Source organism: Toxoplasma gondii, chromosome XII (assembly GCF_000006565.2).
Source record: "Toxoplasma gondii ME49 chromosome XII, whole genome shotgun sequence".
NCBI classification, from domain to species: Eukaryota; Apicomplexa; class Conoidasida; order Eucoccidiorida; family Sarcocystidae; genus Toxoplasma; species Toxoplasma gondii.
Window position 1 is genome coordinate 3,545,168 of NC_031480.1, and position 18,071 is coordinate 3,563,238.

General features: G+C 50.7%; 2 protein-coding genes across 2 annotated transcripts; both read left to right on the top strand.

The window, feature by feature from the left end:
• Positions 1 to 1,776: 1,776 nt before the first annotated feature.
• TGME49_247740 (hypothetical protein) lies at positions 1,777 to 14,514 on the top strand. Its single transcript, XM_018780839.1, has 14 exons — positions 1,777 to 3,826; positions 4,181 to 4,364; positions 4,939 to 5,134; positions 6,026 to 6,144; positions 7,027 to 7,152; positions 7,678 to 7,825; positions 8,379 to 8,476; positions 9,409 to 9,560; positions 10,281 to 10,387; positions 10,903 to 10,987; positions 11,255 to 11,423; positions 11,870 to 12,063; positions 12,583 to 12,686; positions 13,265 to 14,514. The coding sequence occupies exons 1-14, from the start codon at positions 2,609 to 2,611 to the stop codon at positions 13,386 to 13,388; spliced, it is 3,024 nt and encodes a 1,007-aa protein (XP_018634977.1). The 5' UTR covers positions 1,777 to 2,608; the 3' UTR covers positions 13,389 to 14,514.
• Positions 14,515 to 15,146: 632 nt separating this feature from the next.
• TGME49_247750 (hypothetical protein) lies at positions 15,147 to 17,395 on the top strand (the record flags this gene model as incomplete). The annotated part of the gene is made up of 5 exons (XM_002367101.2): positions 15,147 to 15,634; positions 16,005 to 16,146; positions 16,316 to 16,392; positions 16,641 to 16,715; positions 17,135 to 17,395. Exons 1-5 carry the CDS (start codon positions 15,185 to 15,187, stop codon positions 17,393 to 17,395), a joined length of 1,005 nt encoding a protein of 334 aa, XP_002367142.2. The 5' UTR covers positions 15,147 to 15,184.
• Between the last annotated feature and the right edge of the window lie 676 nt (positions 17,396 to 18,071).

Sequence of the window (18,071 nt, forward strand, 5' to 3'; positions counted from 1 at the left end):
CCCACTATATCTTGAAAACCCGGTAGAAAATGCCTCGGGGAGTACCCCATATTGTCTGAATCCTCTCTCTGCGCCGGCTGAGAAGACGTATCCCCCTCCCATGACGAACAAGAAGACACCAGGTTGTTCGCCACCGTCAACAAATATTTCAAGGAGATATTTCACAAGACAATACACCTTCTTCACCGCCCCCTGCGTGTGTCCACTATGGTGCTTCACGGTCTCCACTCGATATAAGAATTGCCCAACAGTGAGAGTGAACTGCCTTTTGGGGACACACTGCGGAAGCTCGTAAAGGCTGGAAGGTCACGCGTCTGCAGCCGCATATTATGCTCGTCATAACTGCAGAGCTCCGTCAACTTCCATCTTAGAGAGAATCTTGACTTGCTTCTTGTTGTCGACGGCATATTTAGAGAATTGCCAGGGTCGATTTTTTTAAAAATACGACTGCAGCGTACGAGGCGCAACGCCAGTTAGCCTGCAAACCGCAGAGGTCTCTAGCAGGCGCTACACTGTTTTGCCGGTCACCGAAGTTATGCGACCCTCAGCAACGATAACGGATGGGTGAGCATTGCTCCTCCAAGTCGCCAGGAAAAAACAGTCAGAGAACCAGTCGTGCAGAGGAATTCGCTTCAACTCCAGCTCCAGAGGGTGCGCTCCCCCACACGAATGTTTATGGTCTCTTCGGAAATGCGACTTGCGGTGGCGGTGCCTTTGCAGTGTGTAGCTTCCACAAGTGTCTCGCCAGCAAAGAGGCCTCTGCACTTTCCTCGGGTGTTTTTCTTCTGCCCCCAGTGTCGATACTTATGATGGAGTAAACGCTCAACGGTGGATGTGTCCAGAATAGGCGCAAACGCATGTTATGTTCAATGGCTTGACATTACTGTTGTCAGTTCGCACGTCGCGTTCCTTGTGAAATCTGCCGAACCCGTGTCCCACTAAACTCCACGTATACAAACACAAAGCTGTCTTTGGAAAAAGGCCTTAAAGTTCCTGCCGGTGGAAGTCAGTTCAGAACCGTTTAATCACGAAGCCTGAGAGTATGCAATTCTCCACTAAATAATTTGATCGGCAGAGTGAATGGTCGGCTGAAAACAGCTGAACACTTCCTTCTGGAACGCAAGGGAAGGCCTTCAGGATTCCAGGCCCAGCAGCAAGGGTACTACGGAACGAGTGTGTCAGAGGCAAGCGACCACTGACGTTTCATCGAGAAAAAAGATAGGCTGGTTGCTACCCCATCCTTGCCACAGTTTCGCCGTCCCTTCAACAGTTCTGGGCATGTAAAACCACTTGGTTGTTGGCGAATGCTGAAAAGGCGAAATCCATCTGAGTGAATGCCAACTCAGTTCACCTGAATGCAGAGGTGTCATTCTTATTCCTGTTGCCACCGTCAATTGCATTCCAGTTCAGATACCTCGATGCATATGTTTCTGGAGCTGGAGTTTACCACATAGGCATCGCCTCAAGGCATTCCATCTTAATCCATGCTCGCCGTGTCTCGGGCGCTCGCGAAAACGCCTCCGTACGGGAACTAGAGTCTTCTTCTCGGAGCCTTCGTGCTTCATTTCATACAAGGGTAAGTGCCTGATTGAACAAACTGCAAACTAGAAATTGTCGCGGCAGAGGTTCAGCGTATGTCACGGAGTTCCACAAGATGCCCTTTGGCCGTGGTCGATCTGTCTACTGCTCACAGGCGGCATCGGTGACAAGCTCGAAACCTCTCGGGTCGCAAACGCGCTGTGCTACACGTTCCGTCTAGAACCTCCTCCGCACTGAGAATGAACACCACAGAAGCGTTTCTGCTGGAAGCAACTGGAAAGAGCCAGCGGCTTACTCTCTGCGCAGAAAACTGTATGGTGTTGTGGATGATTTGCGTGTATGAGTTGCTCGTTTCGTCTGCCAGTTTCACGATGCCGCCGCGCATGCATTTGAGTTGGACGAGTCTTCAAGATCGATGTCGGCGTCGAGGATCTCAAGCCCTAGCAAGGATGGGTCTCGCCTCGGTTTCTTTTCTCCTATTACAAAACCAAAGGACTGCCAGGTGTCTAAATCAACAAGATGAGTAACCGCGTTATGTTTTGTGCACAACGCTGCATTGACGCCGGTGGAAAAGTCCACTTGATGTTGCGGAGGCCAGCTGTCTCCCCAGCCTTCTTCATCTTGTCTTGTTCCTGTCAGAGTCTTCTGTGAACCCCCAGTAGGATAATCGAGCGCTTTGGACCCCCAGAAAAGCTCTCCGTGCTTGGTTTAGCTACACGACGTACTTGAAGAATGTTGAGTGGGCAGGGAAATGGAGAGGAGGGCATGTTTTAGGCACAGCTCTTTTTGGGGACTGGCGCCCGAGTTGAGGGTCCCTGAGGTCTTCACATCGACGTGGATTATCGAATCTGCTTCTCCCCCGACAAGGAGCTGGAAACGCGTTTTTCCTCAACAAGACTCTGTCATGGTCAGATTGTAGTGCGGTCACCCTCTGCGTGTCTCCGTCCTGGGAAGAGCGAAGCATGACCAGGCGCCTGGCGAAGACTCCCCTCCGTTGCTCTGATTACCCCCGAATCGGTTCAGCAACTGAAAGCCTGATTTTTAGCTACTGGTGAGGTGACTTTTATTCATGAGATACCGCACTGACGTTCGTTTATTGCCGGTAGAAATGGGGGAAACTCAGTTGACAAGCACGGTGAAACAAATGAAGGCCGCATTCAGGCGCAGAGAGAGCAGCTCCTGCTCTGCGTGCTTCCGCCGCACATTCTGGCAACTCCAAGGTCGATTCTTTTCAAGTAAGAGTGATCAGCGACTTCATACTGTCGTGACACCCCGCAAGGTGAGAAAGGCCGAGGGCGTGGACGTTTCAAGCGACAAGAATAACCTTGCTGACATGACCACAGGCGTTGCCGGTCCGTTCAGCCCAGTGGGCGCTTCGCGCTCCTTTCTATTGAGATCTTCGTCTCCCCAGTGCAGCGAAACCTCGTCGACGCCTTCTCCGTCTAGATTTGGGTCACTACCTCTCCACAGACGGGGCGCGTCCGAACGCTGTTCCTCCAGTAGGCATTTGATCGGGGAACCTTTTTCTTCCTCGTTGTCTTCTCGGTCGCCCTGTTGTCCCCCATCATGCCTGTCTGCGACTCCCTTGCTGTGCGCGCCTAGTGCTCTGTCTTTCTGTCTCTCTCGTTGTTTCTCTTCTCTGGCGGCTCCTCGCTTGCCTGCTGCGTTGCCTGCACCTCGCGCTGGGTCACCAGACACAGGCTCCGGTCTCCGTCGTCTCGGCGTCCGACTTTTCCAGTTTTCCTCTGCGTCTGCTGCGTCTGCTCGCGTCCGCGACGTCCGCTGGACGCCTACTCAAACTGTCTGTGCTTCATCCTCTCGAGCGTCGTCTCCTGACCACGGGGCCTGGCTGCTATCGCGACCCAAAGGTTGGTGGTTGTTCAACAGCGAGAACTTGTCTTGCTGTTATCCTTTTGACATGCCGCTGAGATTCCTCTCCTCCGTACCTCGCGTGAATCCCTCGAGCCTCCCAGGCGACTGCCACGAAGAGCGCGTTTCCGAAAAAGAATCCGAAAAAGAATCCGAAAAAGAATCCGAAGAACGAATCCCTGAAGAACATCTAGCGCCCGCGCCGCCCCACCGAGCAGATCAGTGTTCACATGACAGCGACGCCTTTCCGGTGTATAGGCAATCCGCCAGTGGACCCGGGGAAAGCTCTGAAGAAGCGGAAGAGACGCTGAGAACAGCAGAACTCGCTTCTGAAGAACCTCGACCACGCCCTCCCCGTCGTCGTCTAGTTAATGTTGTAAACAGAGTTCAGACCAACGACGTATTGAATGGACTGGAGGTGAGGATGAAGCCTTCCCACGGCACCTGCGTTTGTCTGCTCCTCACTGGCTTACATGTACCCATTCAAGATAGTAAGGTTCCTCACGAAAAGCGGATAACTCAGATCCAACGAAGACGTCTTAGTGCGAAGGTCTGTGTCTCTTCTCTCCTAGTGCCCCGCTTGCTTCTTTCTCTTGGGTGGAGCTTCTCGCCTCATCAGATCCCCTCACGCCTCCACGGAGGCTCAAAACGTTCGTAGAGTTTCGGTCTCTCGTTTGTGCCTATCCGGACACCGCTCACATCACCGCTGATTAGCTTTCGTTCATTTCGCAAAACGGTTTTTCTCCTTCATTTTCTGTTTTCCGCTCCTCAGGTCACTGGTTTCGATTGGGAAGGCCGCGGCGTCGTGAGGCTGTTCGTGCGTGCCTGGAGTCAGACTTTTTCGTTTAATTTTTTTCGTGCTCTCCCAGGGGAGAGACTGACTCTTCGTGTGGATCGGACGAAGTCCCGAGAAGGTCGAAAACTCACCGTGTCGCCCCTTGGCACCTGCAAGCCTTGTAAGTTTTTCTCCCGCTGTTCTCGCGTCGCAGCCAACATTTATACGATGAAATCAGATGTATGCCAGCATCCACGCTTGCCTACTTCCAGATGCGTGTATACATCTGCACGCGCATCGACATACTCACGAGCAAAACTGTCCACACACATGTCTGCATGCGCCTACGTAAATGTCTGCACAGCTGGCGATACAAAGAAAGAGAAGAACTCGGACATTGGCTTTAAACCGGATGTCCCATCTACGGAACTTTTTCGTTCTTGCTGAAGTGAATGTGAACACTGTGACAACGCCAGTTGAATCGGACAGCTATTCGTGATTCCCTGTGGCCTATCAACTTTTTCAGTGCATGAGTCTGCGTGCGGTCCGCGCACCAAGTGGTGTCTTGAAAATGCCTCTTGAATAGTCGCCAGTTCTACTTTCAGCCTAGATGCAGCGATGGAGTTAGCCATTGTTTTTACGGTTTGTACTGACCTGATTTCTCAGAGCAAGTAAAGGAGTCCCCTCCATTGCAGCTTGTACCACTCTTCTGCGTGCTTCTCTGGCGTGTGTGTCGTTGCTGATTTCTCATGCAGCTGAAGATGAACGACATCCTCCTTGTCGACATTTTGACCGGCACTGCGGCGGCTGCAGTTTCCTTCATCTTAACTACAAAGCTCAGTTGCGAGCGAAAATGGCGCTGTTGGCGTCAGCTGCTTCGAAAGAAACTGTTGCTGACTCCCAGCTGCAAGGCGTGCTGCGGCCCATCGTGCCGTCACCGAATGATCTGATGTACGTACACCTGGTTGAAAGGGAGGGCGTCAATCAGAAGAATAGCAGAAAGAAGACAGGAAAAAGACGAAAAACGACCTCGAGTGGATCTCGAGGGACAGCGAACGCGGTACCAACGGAGAGCGTGGGTACGGAGATGCGTTGGGGAAAAAGTAGAGAGAATCGCAGAATCTGCAAGGCGGAGGGGCAGGCATGTTGAACCGCGTGAGTCTCTGTGGCGTTTTCTGTTTCATTTCCTATACGTATGCGGTTCGCTGTGCGGGAAATTCTTTGTGTGGATTTGTGAAAAACGCACCAGCTACCAAGCACCTTGGTGCTCGCTCCCTGAAAAGAGTCCATCCGAGGAAGAGGAACTTTTCTGGGTCTTCCGGCGAGGCGTGAGCGGAATTGCGTGACCACGGTTTCGTTGTCGTTGGGTGTAATGCCGCCGCTCCAGCCAGGCGCCTGTCATTCTTGTCGAGGAGCTGGTGTGGTTACGTTCGCGTAACGTAAGGGAGCCCACAGAGTCGTCAGAGCCGGCAGGAAAGTGAAGAAGACTGTCGCTGTAAGATACAGACAGCCGAGTACTTTTTGACTGCTGTACACCACCTCCAGCTGGAGCGCTTACGACAGCCGCCACAAGCGTTGGGTTGCTATTTCTCGTTTTGTTTCTGCTGCGTTCCTTGTATTGCGGCTTCCGTGACTTGGTTTTCCGCGTCTCGTAAAGTGCGGTACGAGCATGTGGAGGGCTTTAATAGAAAGACCATTAACCTGCAGAGGCGGCGTCGCCTTGCTACCCGGATGGCCTCTCAGTGTGTGCCTCCTGACACACGGAGCCGACCAAGCTGGGCGTTCCCATCTCCGGCTGTGTAGACTCGCTTGCTTGTGTCCCCGACTTGGTTTTCTCTCCAGGTACAGAAATCGATCTGACTTCTTGTTTCTTCTGAGGAACGGCCCCCAACTTGGTCACTTTCGCTTTGATTCGCCGCAGGTCGTCGACATTCCACAGTGTCCGAAACTGGTGCCTGCGGGTAAGGCCGGCCCTGAAGGCGTGGAGCTTTCTTTCGCGTCCTCTTTGGTGCGCGTTTGCATTCCAGAAAACTTGTTCGGAAGACAGAAGACTTGGAACTCTGAAATCCTCATCTCTGTCTGAACCGCTTGTTTCGGCTTCTTTGTCTGACGCGCGTTCGAGACTCAAACCCAGCAGAGACGTTGTGGCACCCATGACCCTGAGTAGGGCACTAGGTGGGAAATTCTCGCAAGCTCGCTATTTGCACTCTTTGTCAACCAGTCCACTGGACTGCTCGGGGAGCTTTTTCCTCAGGTTTTCTCGATGTCATCTCTCTGCCTGTCCGTCCCGCCACAAGAGACCGAGCAGCTTGTCTCTCGCCTTCTTCTCTGTTATGTCAGGCATGAGTTCAGTTGCTTCCTCTACAAACAGTGTCATCTTCACTATGTTCTGCCGACAAAGAGAAGTAGAACTTCGATCCAGCGAACAAACGACCTTCTTAGCCAGTAGTCCATCTCGTAGTCAATAATCCTTCCAGAAAACAACTGCTGCTGGAGAACAAACTGCCACTCACAGAACTCTTTTCCTAATGCCGTTGGGGGGGATCCGTGTGCAGTCCTAGGTGCATGCGTTTCGACCCGGTTTACAAACGTGAGATGTCGTTGTTGTGTCAGTGGGCGTCTGCATCAGGGGATAATGCGTGTGTGTGTGAACTCAACTCCATTCAGACGGGTTTTGAAAATGCAACTTCGATACGGGACAGACGAATTGAGACACCTACCGACGCTTTGACGCATTGGCATGCAGAGTGGGATACTCCGTGGCGTACCGTCGCCTTGGCACCTACAGAGGGGGTTCGTTTTCCTTTTCACTCTGGCTGAGAAGCGCCGTTTTCTGTGTTCAGCGCGGCGCGTCTATAAGGCCCTCCGAGAGCGGCTGCTTCCTCTGCTTCAAGCGAACAGAGAAATCACAATTTTCGATCGTCTCTCAGGCCTTGGACTCCTCAAGGGGCTCACGATTCGGTCTGCTGGTACGTGCAGACGACGTCTTGCATTTCCACGGCTCTGGCTCGGCGCAGGAAATCCACTTTTTTGTGGAAACTCTTGAGGCGCCAGAAGAACGAATTGCAGGTGTTGGACTTTTCGTTTTCATCTGCTACGCATGCACATACTGTAAAGAACTGTGGACAGGATACTGGACTGTATGTTGAAGCTTGCATGTGTCTGTCTTCACAGTCGCAGATAGCCACTCGTGTGTGTGTGTGTGACTCGAACGCTAAAACAGTGTATTTCTTCGAACCTGAACCCGAGACTTGCACTCCGGTGTTCATCAGTTTCTCCCATGCGCGCTGACTTCGTTCTAGGTCTACATCGCCTGCATTGCCTCCGTGGAACTGGTGTGCTCTCTCCACCATTCACACGTCGATCAGGTCTTCTTTGTCCTTGTTGATGCCGGTGTCTGCGTGCTGTCTTGTTCGGGTCGGCAAGGTGACTTCCTTTAGTGAATCATTGCGTTTCGTGTCTTCCGTTTTTTTACTTCTCTCATTTCCCTGCAGTCGACCGTGAGGGCGTCGAGCGTGTCCTCTTGGGATTTGAATGCTCGCAAACCGTCACAGGTCTCGAACCTCTTTTGCGTCTTTCTCACAGTCTTTTAGAGGACTGTGGTCCTGCTCTGGCAGGCGTTGTGGCAGTGCCCATGACCAGGTAAGAAACGGTTTCGAGGCTTGTGTAAAACGGAATGCATTTATGTTTTCCTCACTGCGTAATTTTTTGCCGCAGACCGGCAGCGGTACGAGTTACAGGACGTGGATGCACGCGTTAGGTCTCAGGGAATCCATGGGTGACTTTCGAGCTTCTCCGTAGATTCGCGGTCTCGATCAAGCTATCAGGAAATAACTGGCTGGGGCGGCCGTCGTCTCTTCTGCTTGATAAGTGGCGTTACCGTGTCCGCTTTGTTCACCTTCTTGACCCCTCAAATGCAGGTCGCCGGAGGGTGGAAAAATAACAACCACGACCTGGAAAAAAGCAACATAAAATAAAAACAGACACCGAATTATTTTAGAAAAATATGGACAAAAGCTCTCCAGGATTGCAGGCGACAGCGGATTCGTCTCGTCGAACATGGGTGCTCTTATCAGTACAAACATGCAGCGTTTCGGGCATCCAGTTTCTCTAGTAGAGCGGGTAGAGATCTTGTCGTGGGGAGTTCGTCTGGAAACTTCAGGGCCATTCTTTTTGTGGTGGCTTTTCTGCGCAGTCCAGGACGAGAGCCTTCCGAGGCAGACCAGGTGGTGCTGGCAGGCGCCGAACACATCGTTCAGAGCTTGGGCGATCTCGGAGATATTCAGATTTCAGGTGAGACACATATCTAGAGAGATGAATAGATATTAGTGGAACTAGATGTTTTCATATTTTTCTATATATTTATGCGTATATATATTTATATACTTATTGAAATAATCCGTATATATGTGTATATATGTAGAGTCGCATCTGCATATGTGGAATGAGATGTTTGTGCATATGTGCATATGTGTATGTTGTTTTTAGAGTCATACATGTACGATGCGCCACAGCGCAGATTTCGAGTGCCCAGTCGTTTTCTTTTGCTTCGTTGTTCCACTCTGTTTTTGTTACCAAGTATGAGGGGAAAAACGGCACTTCACTTCTGGATTCAGGGTCGAGTCAGACACGCCTGGCGTGGTATGTTTGCTTATTATCTTTCTGCGGACTGCGCCTCCCCAGAGGTTCCTCTTCAAGTTTCAGTGAAAGCTTAGCACCCCTCAGTGCCGGTTGCGCACAGAGGAGGACATGGTGGCATCTGTGTACGGGTATACATATTGGGGGTTCCGACGTCGTTTTCATAGGAGCTCTGAGGCTACTAAAGAACGAGGAATAGCAAGCTTATCAAGTAAACAACCAGTAGCATCAGCATTGAGAGCCGTCGAGCTCGTGCTTAACAGCCCTACCTAGGCCAGTACCGGTTTCAGGACAGATACCCTTAGAACCGTAAGGTAGTGAAAACATAGTAGATCATGTACGCTTCTTCGATGCGCTCGTGTTTTTCTACGTTTCAACTGCATCAGCTGTTCGTAGAACTCCAAGAGGTGTTTCGTTTCTACGCGACGTCGGGGTCTTGGTGGTTTTTGCACTGGTGTTGCGGCCGTCTCATTTTCATGCAGAAAACATATGTTCGTGGTTGAATTTTGCGTCTCTCTGACGAAGTGAATTTCTTTAGAGACCTCGGCAAAGCAGTCCTCTAACTTCGGTACTTGTCTTGTTTGCAGTCAGGACCTCTTTTCCAACGAACGCGCTGCTGCTCGAAAGATTCTGCAGCGAGGTTCTGGCGGCAGCGGCTCTTCAGCCTCACCACGTCGTATGGGACTTCTTCTCAGGTTGTGGTCTCTTTTCTCTCCTCCTTGGGAGACGGTGCAGAAAGGTGAGGTCCAGCAATTCACACATGCAAGTGTACCTCTGTATGCGAATCTACAGACAGGTGGAGAGGGTTCGTAGCAGCTAGGTAGACGGACAGTCTGAAATATCGACAGACAGAGAGATAAGTGGGGGAACTAGAGTCAAACGAGGCGGTGTCACTGAGGTGTGTCGGCCCGTGAAAAGCATCAGGGTGTGGCAGAAATTCCATTTTAGTTGTTTCGGACGGCCTGGCGAAGCCAGAATAGACGTAGTGCAGGTTGGGGTTTCAGCTGGTGTCGGTTTTGCAAGAGAAAATCGAAACGGCGCTCGAAGGTAGAAAGGCAGTGGTAGGACCTCAACGCGTGACAGGCGTAATGCCAGTGGTCCTTAAACGGAGCCCCTTGATCTCGGACATGGTTGTCAATCTGTGGGAATTCTTTTTGGAAAAGGAATTCTGTTTTACCTAAACTGTGACTTCGTTCGTTTTGGTGAGCAGAGCTCTCTTTAACTTTCCTCGGGTTCATCTTCGGTCGAACACAGAGCTCTGGCTCCAAAATGCCCGGGGTCTGTTTGTGCCGCAGTAAACGATTCCGAAAGAATGAGTTGTTTGTGCCAGCCGCAACTCGACATCAGCAAGATCCACTGAGTTCCAGGAGGAAATGCGAAAGCATGTGCTGCTTGGTTTGAATGCGGGGCAAATCGTGTTGCCGTCAACTTGCTGATTGTCACACTATGCTGTCGCCAGGTGTTTGCGTTCGACAACCGAGCGGCGAACCTCGTTGAATTGGAGAATAATCTATCCCGCAATGGAGTCGAGAATGTCGATGGCTATTTAGCAGACCTCTCATCTCGGTACAGAAGATACATTTGTGTTTTGCTCGTTCTCGTTTCTACGAATTTCTCTCTAAGGAACTGCGCCTCCTTTCTGTGCGTGTTGAGCCCCTCTAAGACTCACCAGCGCGCCTTTCTTGCCAGTTTTCTAACTACGAGTACCAGTCCCCTGAATCACTCTTTCAAACAGAAAGAGGGTTGCTCTACTTCGGGTTTCGCGTCTTTCTTGGGGCGGCGATGTCATTCCAAGAGCCAACTTCCTACCTCTTGGTTCCGTGTATGCATATGCAAGTTCGGAAGCGAAAGAAATGACACCAGTTGTGGTGTCTGTACAGTTTTCGTCTCAACGGGTTCCAAAGGAACCCACGCGGGTTTGGCTGTTCACATGAAGGCGAAGAGGCACTTAGTCGCTGGTCTAACGAAGCGGTATATACATATATATATATATATATAAACATTTATATACTGCCGATGAACACTCCTGTTATTTCTGTGTATATTGCTGCTCGTGTCGTTCTGTGTTTCCCTCCGGTTAGGTTTACCTTCAGAGCCCTGTCGAAGCGCATCCCGTCCCAGTCTGATGTGGGCGAGTGTCACGAAGAGGGAAACCTTTCAGACAGTGTAAGTGTGGCTTTCTTTCAAGTCTCGTTGAACCGTGTTTTCTTTATTTTTCCGGCATTTTGTTTTGAACCGTCCAACAGTCGACGCTGCGAGACCCTGGGAGTTTGAAAACCCGTGTCACCGTATCACGGCAGATGCCTGCACGGGCGATAAAATGCGTGCTTACGTGCTTGCCGAACTGCGTCTGCACATACGGAGGTGTTACCTGAGCAACTGGATGTGCGGTGCTTCTCATTTCTTTTCCAGTGCTTCTCATTTCTTTTCCAGGAGATCTCGGCGACCTGCCAGGGGGTGGGGGCTTTTCCGCAACGTGTCCCCGGACTGTACGACGAGAAGGAGGAGACCCGACGGCGCCAGCAGCATCTGAACCGCGTCGCTCGCGAAGCTCTGAAACTCCTTGAAAACGAAGGACTTCAGTCTCCAGATGAAGAAAGAGGTAAATAGTCGATGGAACGGTTTCGTTGTGAAGAGAAGAGGTAGAAAGGGGCCGCATGCCAACGGGTAACGGAAAAACCGGACGTATAGCTGAACAAGACTGTTCCGGAGTGTCCTGGGTGGCCCGTGTACACTCGTGCGAAGTCGCAAGCGGAGGGTGTAGGGTTCATGCCCTAGACGTAAAAACGGTCTGTGTTATCTACTTCTACGTACTCGTAGAAAGCGTATATAGTGAAACCTACACCAACTACAGGAGTGTATAATGTCTTGGATGTCGCTTCTGGTGTAGCGAGGAGCCGTGGCTAGCATCGGGGTATGGGGGAGGCGTCTGTCGGAGAATAATGGGAGGTTCCTCAAACGATGCACACGTCCGATGATAGAACGACTTGGTGAATGAAGCTGACGCTGTTTTTTGCCAACTGTGCTTGACGCTAATTTCTCTTTCAGGACACAATTCTGCAGACGTTTCTGTTCGGCATTCCGCGAGAAGAGCTCTGCACGAAGATATGTCCAACCAAGGACGAGGAAAAGAGATGGAGCAACGAGACCACGTCGACGAAGACAACGATAAAGTTGAGTTCGACGGCCTGGAACCGCCAGATGTCCTGGTTCTGCAACCACCTCGGCTTGGATGTGACAAGGTAGGAAGTCTCTGGGAGACCAACACTCACAGAACCTTTACAGTCTGTCTGCTGCGTTGCTTCAAACTGGAAACTGCCTTTTTGTAGTCCAAAGATAGGGAACTCCGTGTCGGATAATTATAGATTATAGTCTCTTTCTGGACAGTAGTCGTCTGCGCGTGAACATATTTTTCAACATGTAACGAAAAACAATGCTGGATGGGTTGTCGCAGTGTGTTTGCTGATCGGAGCCGATCGTTTGGCGCAAGTGGCAATTCGAACGAAAACACAAGTTTTTCTCGTGGGGTCCAGCTCAGCCGGAATTCGGAAGTCTGTCCAGAACAGAGAAAGACACAGATGGTTCAGTGTGCACACCGACAGCATCACCCGAGACGGAGAAAACAGCTTATCGTCGGATAATTTATTGGGAAGCCATTGACCACACAGACACCAAAGAAGGAAACGTCTTGTGCGCGAAAGCGATCAGTTTTTTCTCCGCCAGTGTGCTTGGATGTGTCGTGTCCGGTGATGTTTTCTCAGGCACTGAGGAGGTGGCTACGTCGCACCACCATTCCTCGAATTGTATACGTATCACGCCATCCGCCGTGCATGTTTCGAGACATTGGAGCTTTAACCTATCTTGGGTAAGGAACAATGTACATAATACACGGTGAAAAAAGCCTATCTGACCGTGTCGCTTTGCTGCATCTCATGTGGCTCATGCTTCCGTTCTGTTATCACGCTGGATCGCCTACCCTGTTTTGCATATTGCAGTTACCACATTATAAGTAGATATTGCCTCTGTACAAATGATCCGGGATCCAAAAATTGCATGGTCTACCTTGACTTGTGAACCGACTGAGTGCGCAAAGACACACGAAGCGTATCGCATTGACGCGCTTGTGTCTGAATCGCCGGCGCTTCCCAGACTACTCTAACAAATGTGCAAAATCCTTGTTCGAGACAGTGAATATCAGTAATCACAGAAAGTCAGCACCCCGGCTCTGGTGCAGCTCGGCATGCAGTCGCCGCACTGGCAAACCGTGGATATTCATTGCCGTTCGCACCGTACAGGAACTAATTATGTCCACCTGTGCATCTACGATGACTGACTAGTAATCAAGGAAGTGTCACTGTGAAAGAGCTGTGCCAGTGTTGAGGGTCGTGATGAGAGCCGCACATGTGCAATTTGCGTATTCTCTGTAGTGCGCATCTGCTGCAGGTATCGACTCGACGCGGTTCAGCCTATTGATATGTTCCCGCATTCAGCGCTTGTCATGTGCGTCGCTTCCCTGACGTACGTGGGTCGGCCGAGAAATTTGCTTCCAGAACTCGGAGACTCCTGAACCCGGTGCACTGTGTCGTAGTTCGTTTGCGCAGAGTCCACTAACCGCCATATCAGTACCAAAAAAGCTCTACACAAGCAGAATGCAGTTCCTGAAAATGAGAGGCAGACGTGGAGAAGTCATGCAATGTAAATCCAGGCATCGAGCCACAACGGACACTTCAGCGAAAATATGGTGTGAGTCTACACTCTGATTCACGCCGGGACGATTCGCCTGTCGCCCGCCTTTTAGGCTTGCCCAGAAAAACTGTATGGTGTGTTCGCGGTATGTAGAACACACGGCATCGATGTTCGGATACGTGTATGCGCTAAAGAAACGAGATTACAAAACTGACAGCCAAAGCGCGATCAAACGACGCGTACAGGGCTTCGAACCATGTAGTGCTGGTGCTACCGTGCCAAGTACACGACAACTGCATAAGATACCAAAAGCGACGGTATAAAGGCGTACTGGAAGAAGTCGGAATTAAGACCACAAAAAATGGCAATCTGGCTGTAGATGTACCAGGAATCGACCAGGAGGTCGATTTCAAGTAGCAAAACATGCGTATGTGAGAGTGCGCATTTTCTCACGATAACGTGCATCGGCAACAATCTGGATGGTACGCAAATTGCTATGGGATGTGTAGTTAAATATCAGAGAGAGTAAGAAAACTGGGACGTAGAGAAGGTACTTGGAGGGACGCATCAGTTTGCAAAGTTGCTAGTGGGGGGTGCCGCAACCTGCGAAAAAGGCGCAGCATCGGTGGCTGATGTAGAGGGATCACAATCGAAGAATCTTTAATGTGACAGCAGGTTACTGGTACTGTTTTTTGGACACGGGTGACAACTCGTTGGAAACGGGAGGTTTACCTGCTGCTTGATTATTTCTTTGGCAGCATGCGTTGAGGTATTCGGTAACGTCTCCGTTCAGGACTACCCTGGTGTGTCTTGTGTGTGTTGGCGTGTGTCGTAAAGATAGCTGAGGGTAGTCCTTTCAAGAAAAACTCTTCTGAAAGTTCTTCCTTTTGCTAGCGCCTGATTCGTCTAAGCGATGAGTCACACTAAATCTACACGCCAGACGTCGCCATACATCCGGGAAAACCTTTCGTTTTGACAGACCGTAACTTCCAAAAAGGTACACTGGGCATGTCGAAGATACGTTCGTCTCTTATTCCTCAGTGATCTTAAGATGGAAATATCTGGTACAGCGTCGCCGTGTATGCACTTCAGAAAACCTCGCAATCCCTCTCCATGACAAGAAGCGCTGCAGGACCTACAAGGGGAATATGTTTGAAACATCGGACTGGTTCTCCTTACGCGGTTCTCCTATCTGTCCCCATAGTCGAGTCAACAGCGCTATTACTAAGTTCCTTATGTACAGCTTTCTTGTTGTTGAGTGGAATCCAGAAGGAGGGTTCGGTTGCAGACGGGGCAGCAAGTTTCAATTCCCGCTGGGGCTTGCACACGCATGCTAGTGCAGAGGTTGCCCTTTGGGAAATCGGATGCAGTTATATGTGGCCGCTGTCTCATAGCGAATAGTCAAATGTTGAGCTTCATTGCAGCAGAGGCACATGCATGTCGCAGGTGAGCGAGACTCTACGGAACGCCAATCCTTCCTCAACCAGCCAGGCAACGTCCGACTTTTCTTTGAGCCGAAAATTTCACTCAAGCTCGAGCCTTGACCGTTCGCGAATACTCCACATGGCTCAAAGCATGATAGTAGAAGCGAGATGCTCTGGACAGTGTAGCCCTCGAGAAGGCGTCAATCATTTTACCGAGCTCCAGAGAAACCAGAGTAGCTCTGAGCAGTTCGCAATGGCGGACTTAGAAACCATGTTGGGCCCCGGAAGAATGGGGAGTGTTTATTCACCCAGGAATGATGAAGAACGCAAGATAACACCAGGCCCTGCAAAGTCAGAGGAGGATCGGAGAACCAATGACGATTCAGAAAGTGAGTCTTCGGAATGTTCAGACAAGCACGCATACGACTTCCCGGAAGCCGATCCTCTCCTTTTTGCAGCAGCTGTGTTAGGCGACAACTCCCTAGTAACTAACGCCGAGACGTACATTGAAGCCATCAGAGAGTGGAGGACGTCAGAGGAAAAGAATTTTCAGCAACAACTCGAAGATATTTGCAAATCAGCAGTTACCACCGACGAGGGGACGGAACTTATGGCCGTGGAGCTCGAGGGTCTCTTGTCTCGTGGCAACGACATCGTTGAGAGGATCAAGGCGGCACGGGCAGACTTGGAGAAAGAGATTCATGTGAGCTCGACACACAATAGATAGCAGCATATGGTGTTTTGCAGTTGTTATCCCTGACTGACTGATCTACGCAGCGCTTATCTTCTTTCTCCAATGCCGTCACACGCATCGTTCTCTGCCTGCCACTTTATGCCGTGAGTTCCAAGCAGCCGGCAGCGTGCTGCATGTTCAATGACTCGGACTAGCCACGCTCGTACAGTTCTTGAACACGCTTACAGGCAACACAAAAGATAGGTTTCACGCCTACGGCGCTTACTGTGCTGCACCGAAGTGCCTCCGTTAGCAGGGAAGGCGGGAGGCAGCCCGAACTTCGGTGTCTTATCGTCAACAATCTTTCGTGTACGGTATTCTCGCTCGAGTGGAAGTGCAGGCCATTACGCTTGCTGGAAAGTCTGAGGAAATCAAGGCCGGGGATTTTCAGACGCAGCTGACTGCCGCTCCCGAGGTGCCATCGTTAACAGACCAGACTGAGGAAGTTATAAGGCTGGAGCTCCGCTACACTGACTTGGCACGTAAGACTTCAGCTACTCTTGCTGTCGAAGCAAAGAAGAACAACCTTTCAGAGGAACCACAATTCGAAGAGTTAGGTGGGGATCATCATCCGCGTAAACAGTACGAAAGTATTCAAGGGAGAGGAAACACTAACGATCGAAAGCACATTCGCTTGTGCGCCGATTACAGGTATGCACGTCAGCTGGGAGTGCGAGCAAAAGGCTGCCGAAGCTGAGCTGGAGAAATTGGAATCAGATATTGGACAGGTGAGATTGGTATTCCAGTTACGCCCGTCACCGTATTTTGAGGATTCCGTTGCGACCTTTCCCAAGGATGTTCAGACGGGAAGAATGCTGGAAGATTCCAGAGAGGGATCCAGATGTGATGAACAAATTTACGTCAAAAGCTGAACTCATCGGCGGACGTGAAACGACAGGAGCCTAGAGCCCACAGGAATGTTGAGCATTTCACTGTCTCTCAAACTACCTTCAAGGCCTGTGAATTGTGTTCCCAGTACTGTTGCGATATTGCTGAGGCGTTGGAGGAAGTAACGAAGACAGAGAGGCGGTCAGCACTGTGCCGAGACCAGGTCAGACACGATTCTGGAACGTTGCATCCGTTTTCTTCTTCTCTTCTTCAACTCTGCTCGTCGCTCCTGCGTACTGTGCAGTAGTCCACGGTTGCTTGGCAATCGCATGGACCACAGAAGGGGCCTTTTGTAGAAAGTGGAAATCGCGTTTTCCTTTCGGCTACACACACATTACATTAGTACAGGAAATCAGCTGTTTCCCAGTTGGCAGCGCGTTTCCATATTAGACTACGATGGCCAACAAGACTCATTGCATGCTGTTCGGATTCGAAGTAACACGACAAGTCGCGCACACCATAGCGCCGTCGAGTGATACCGCAGACGTTCACGCTGGGGGTCCTGTATCAGTCTCCTCCTCTCCTCTGCATTCCCTACTGATGTCGAAACGTGCTTGCCGGAGTGCATGTCCTATTTTCCAGAAGTACAAGACGCACGACCGTGATTTCGGTGACGACTCAAGGCTTTCCTCTCCATCTATAAGGGAAGGTGCCTCCGCCGATGCTGACATGTCTCAGTCAGATCACTTGGACGATGTGTCGACAGAAACGAAACGGTTTTTCAATTCCGTTCTCATGCAGTGTGCTGAAGTAAGTCTTGTGGATCGCGTTTGGCTCGCTGTTATCGAGACCACAGTATTCGACCGTCGACGTCTCACCTCCCGGGCTCAGATGCTGAAGTAGCACAGAGACGTTGACGTCTACAGAAGATTAGGGGACACCCCGGGAGCAACGCGCCTCATGTCGCCTGAGGAATCTAGTTTCCAATTAAGTTGTTGGGCACCATGGCACTTCGATGATTGTGCTCCAACACCAAGTATCGCTGAAACGAAAAATCGTAGTCCATGGTACAGCGCCAACGCGCAGTCGCAACGGCGATCTCTGGAGACGTCATAGTTGCGTTTTGCGAAGACGAGTTGGTGGTAGCGCTCAGTAAAATACATAGCAGAGAAGTATTTCCTCGGTGTTGCTTATCAGCCTTTGCAGCACCAAGGTATTTCGACGCTTGCTCAGAATCAGTGACTTCCTGCAGTCCTAACAGCTGCACATGCAGTATGTGATGTCTGCCTCAGGTTGACCGATTGCTTGACTCTGTCCTTCAACCACTTGATAATAATCCCCATGCTGAAGACAGCGGCGATCGCTAGACAACTGATAGTGACTGGAATGTCTGACTGTTGCTGACAGTATCGTGTGGCCGCAACGCTGACAGGGCGCTCTACCCCTGAGACGTCATCGCACTATGTGTGGCTTTTGCGTCTTCAGCTGCGGAGTGATGATATGCTATGCCTTCACTTTTGCACAGTAACATGCCTGACACCAAAGCTTCCAGAGCGATCGCCAATTCAAGCTTTCTAGG

Excerpts from the sequence above, each read along its gene's own strand:
- TGME49_247740 (XM_018780839.1), top strand. The coding sequence starts at position 2,609 with ATGAGATACCGCACTGACGTTCGTTTATTGCCGGTAGAAATGGGGGAA. Across the intron at positions 12,064-12,582 it reads CTCGGCTTGGATGTGACAAG|GCACTGAGGAGGTGGCTACG; the intron begins GTAGGAAGTCTC and ends ATGTTTTCTCAG. Across the intron at positions 12,687-13,264 it reads GGAGCTTTAACCTATCTTGG|GTATCGACTCGACGCGGTTC; the intron begins GTAAGGAACAAT and ends CATCTGCTGCAG.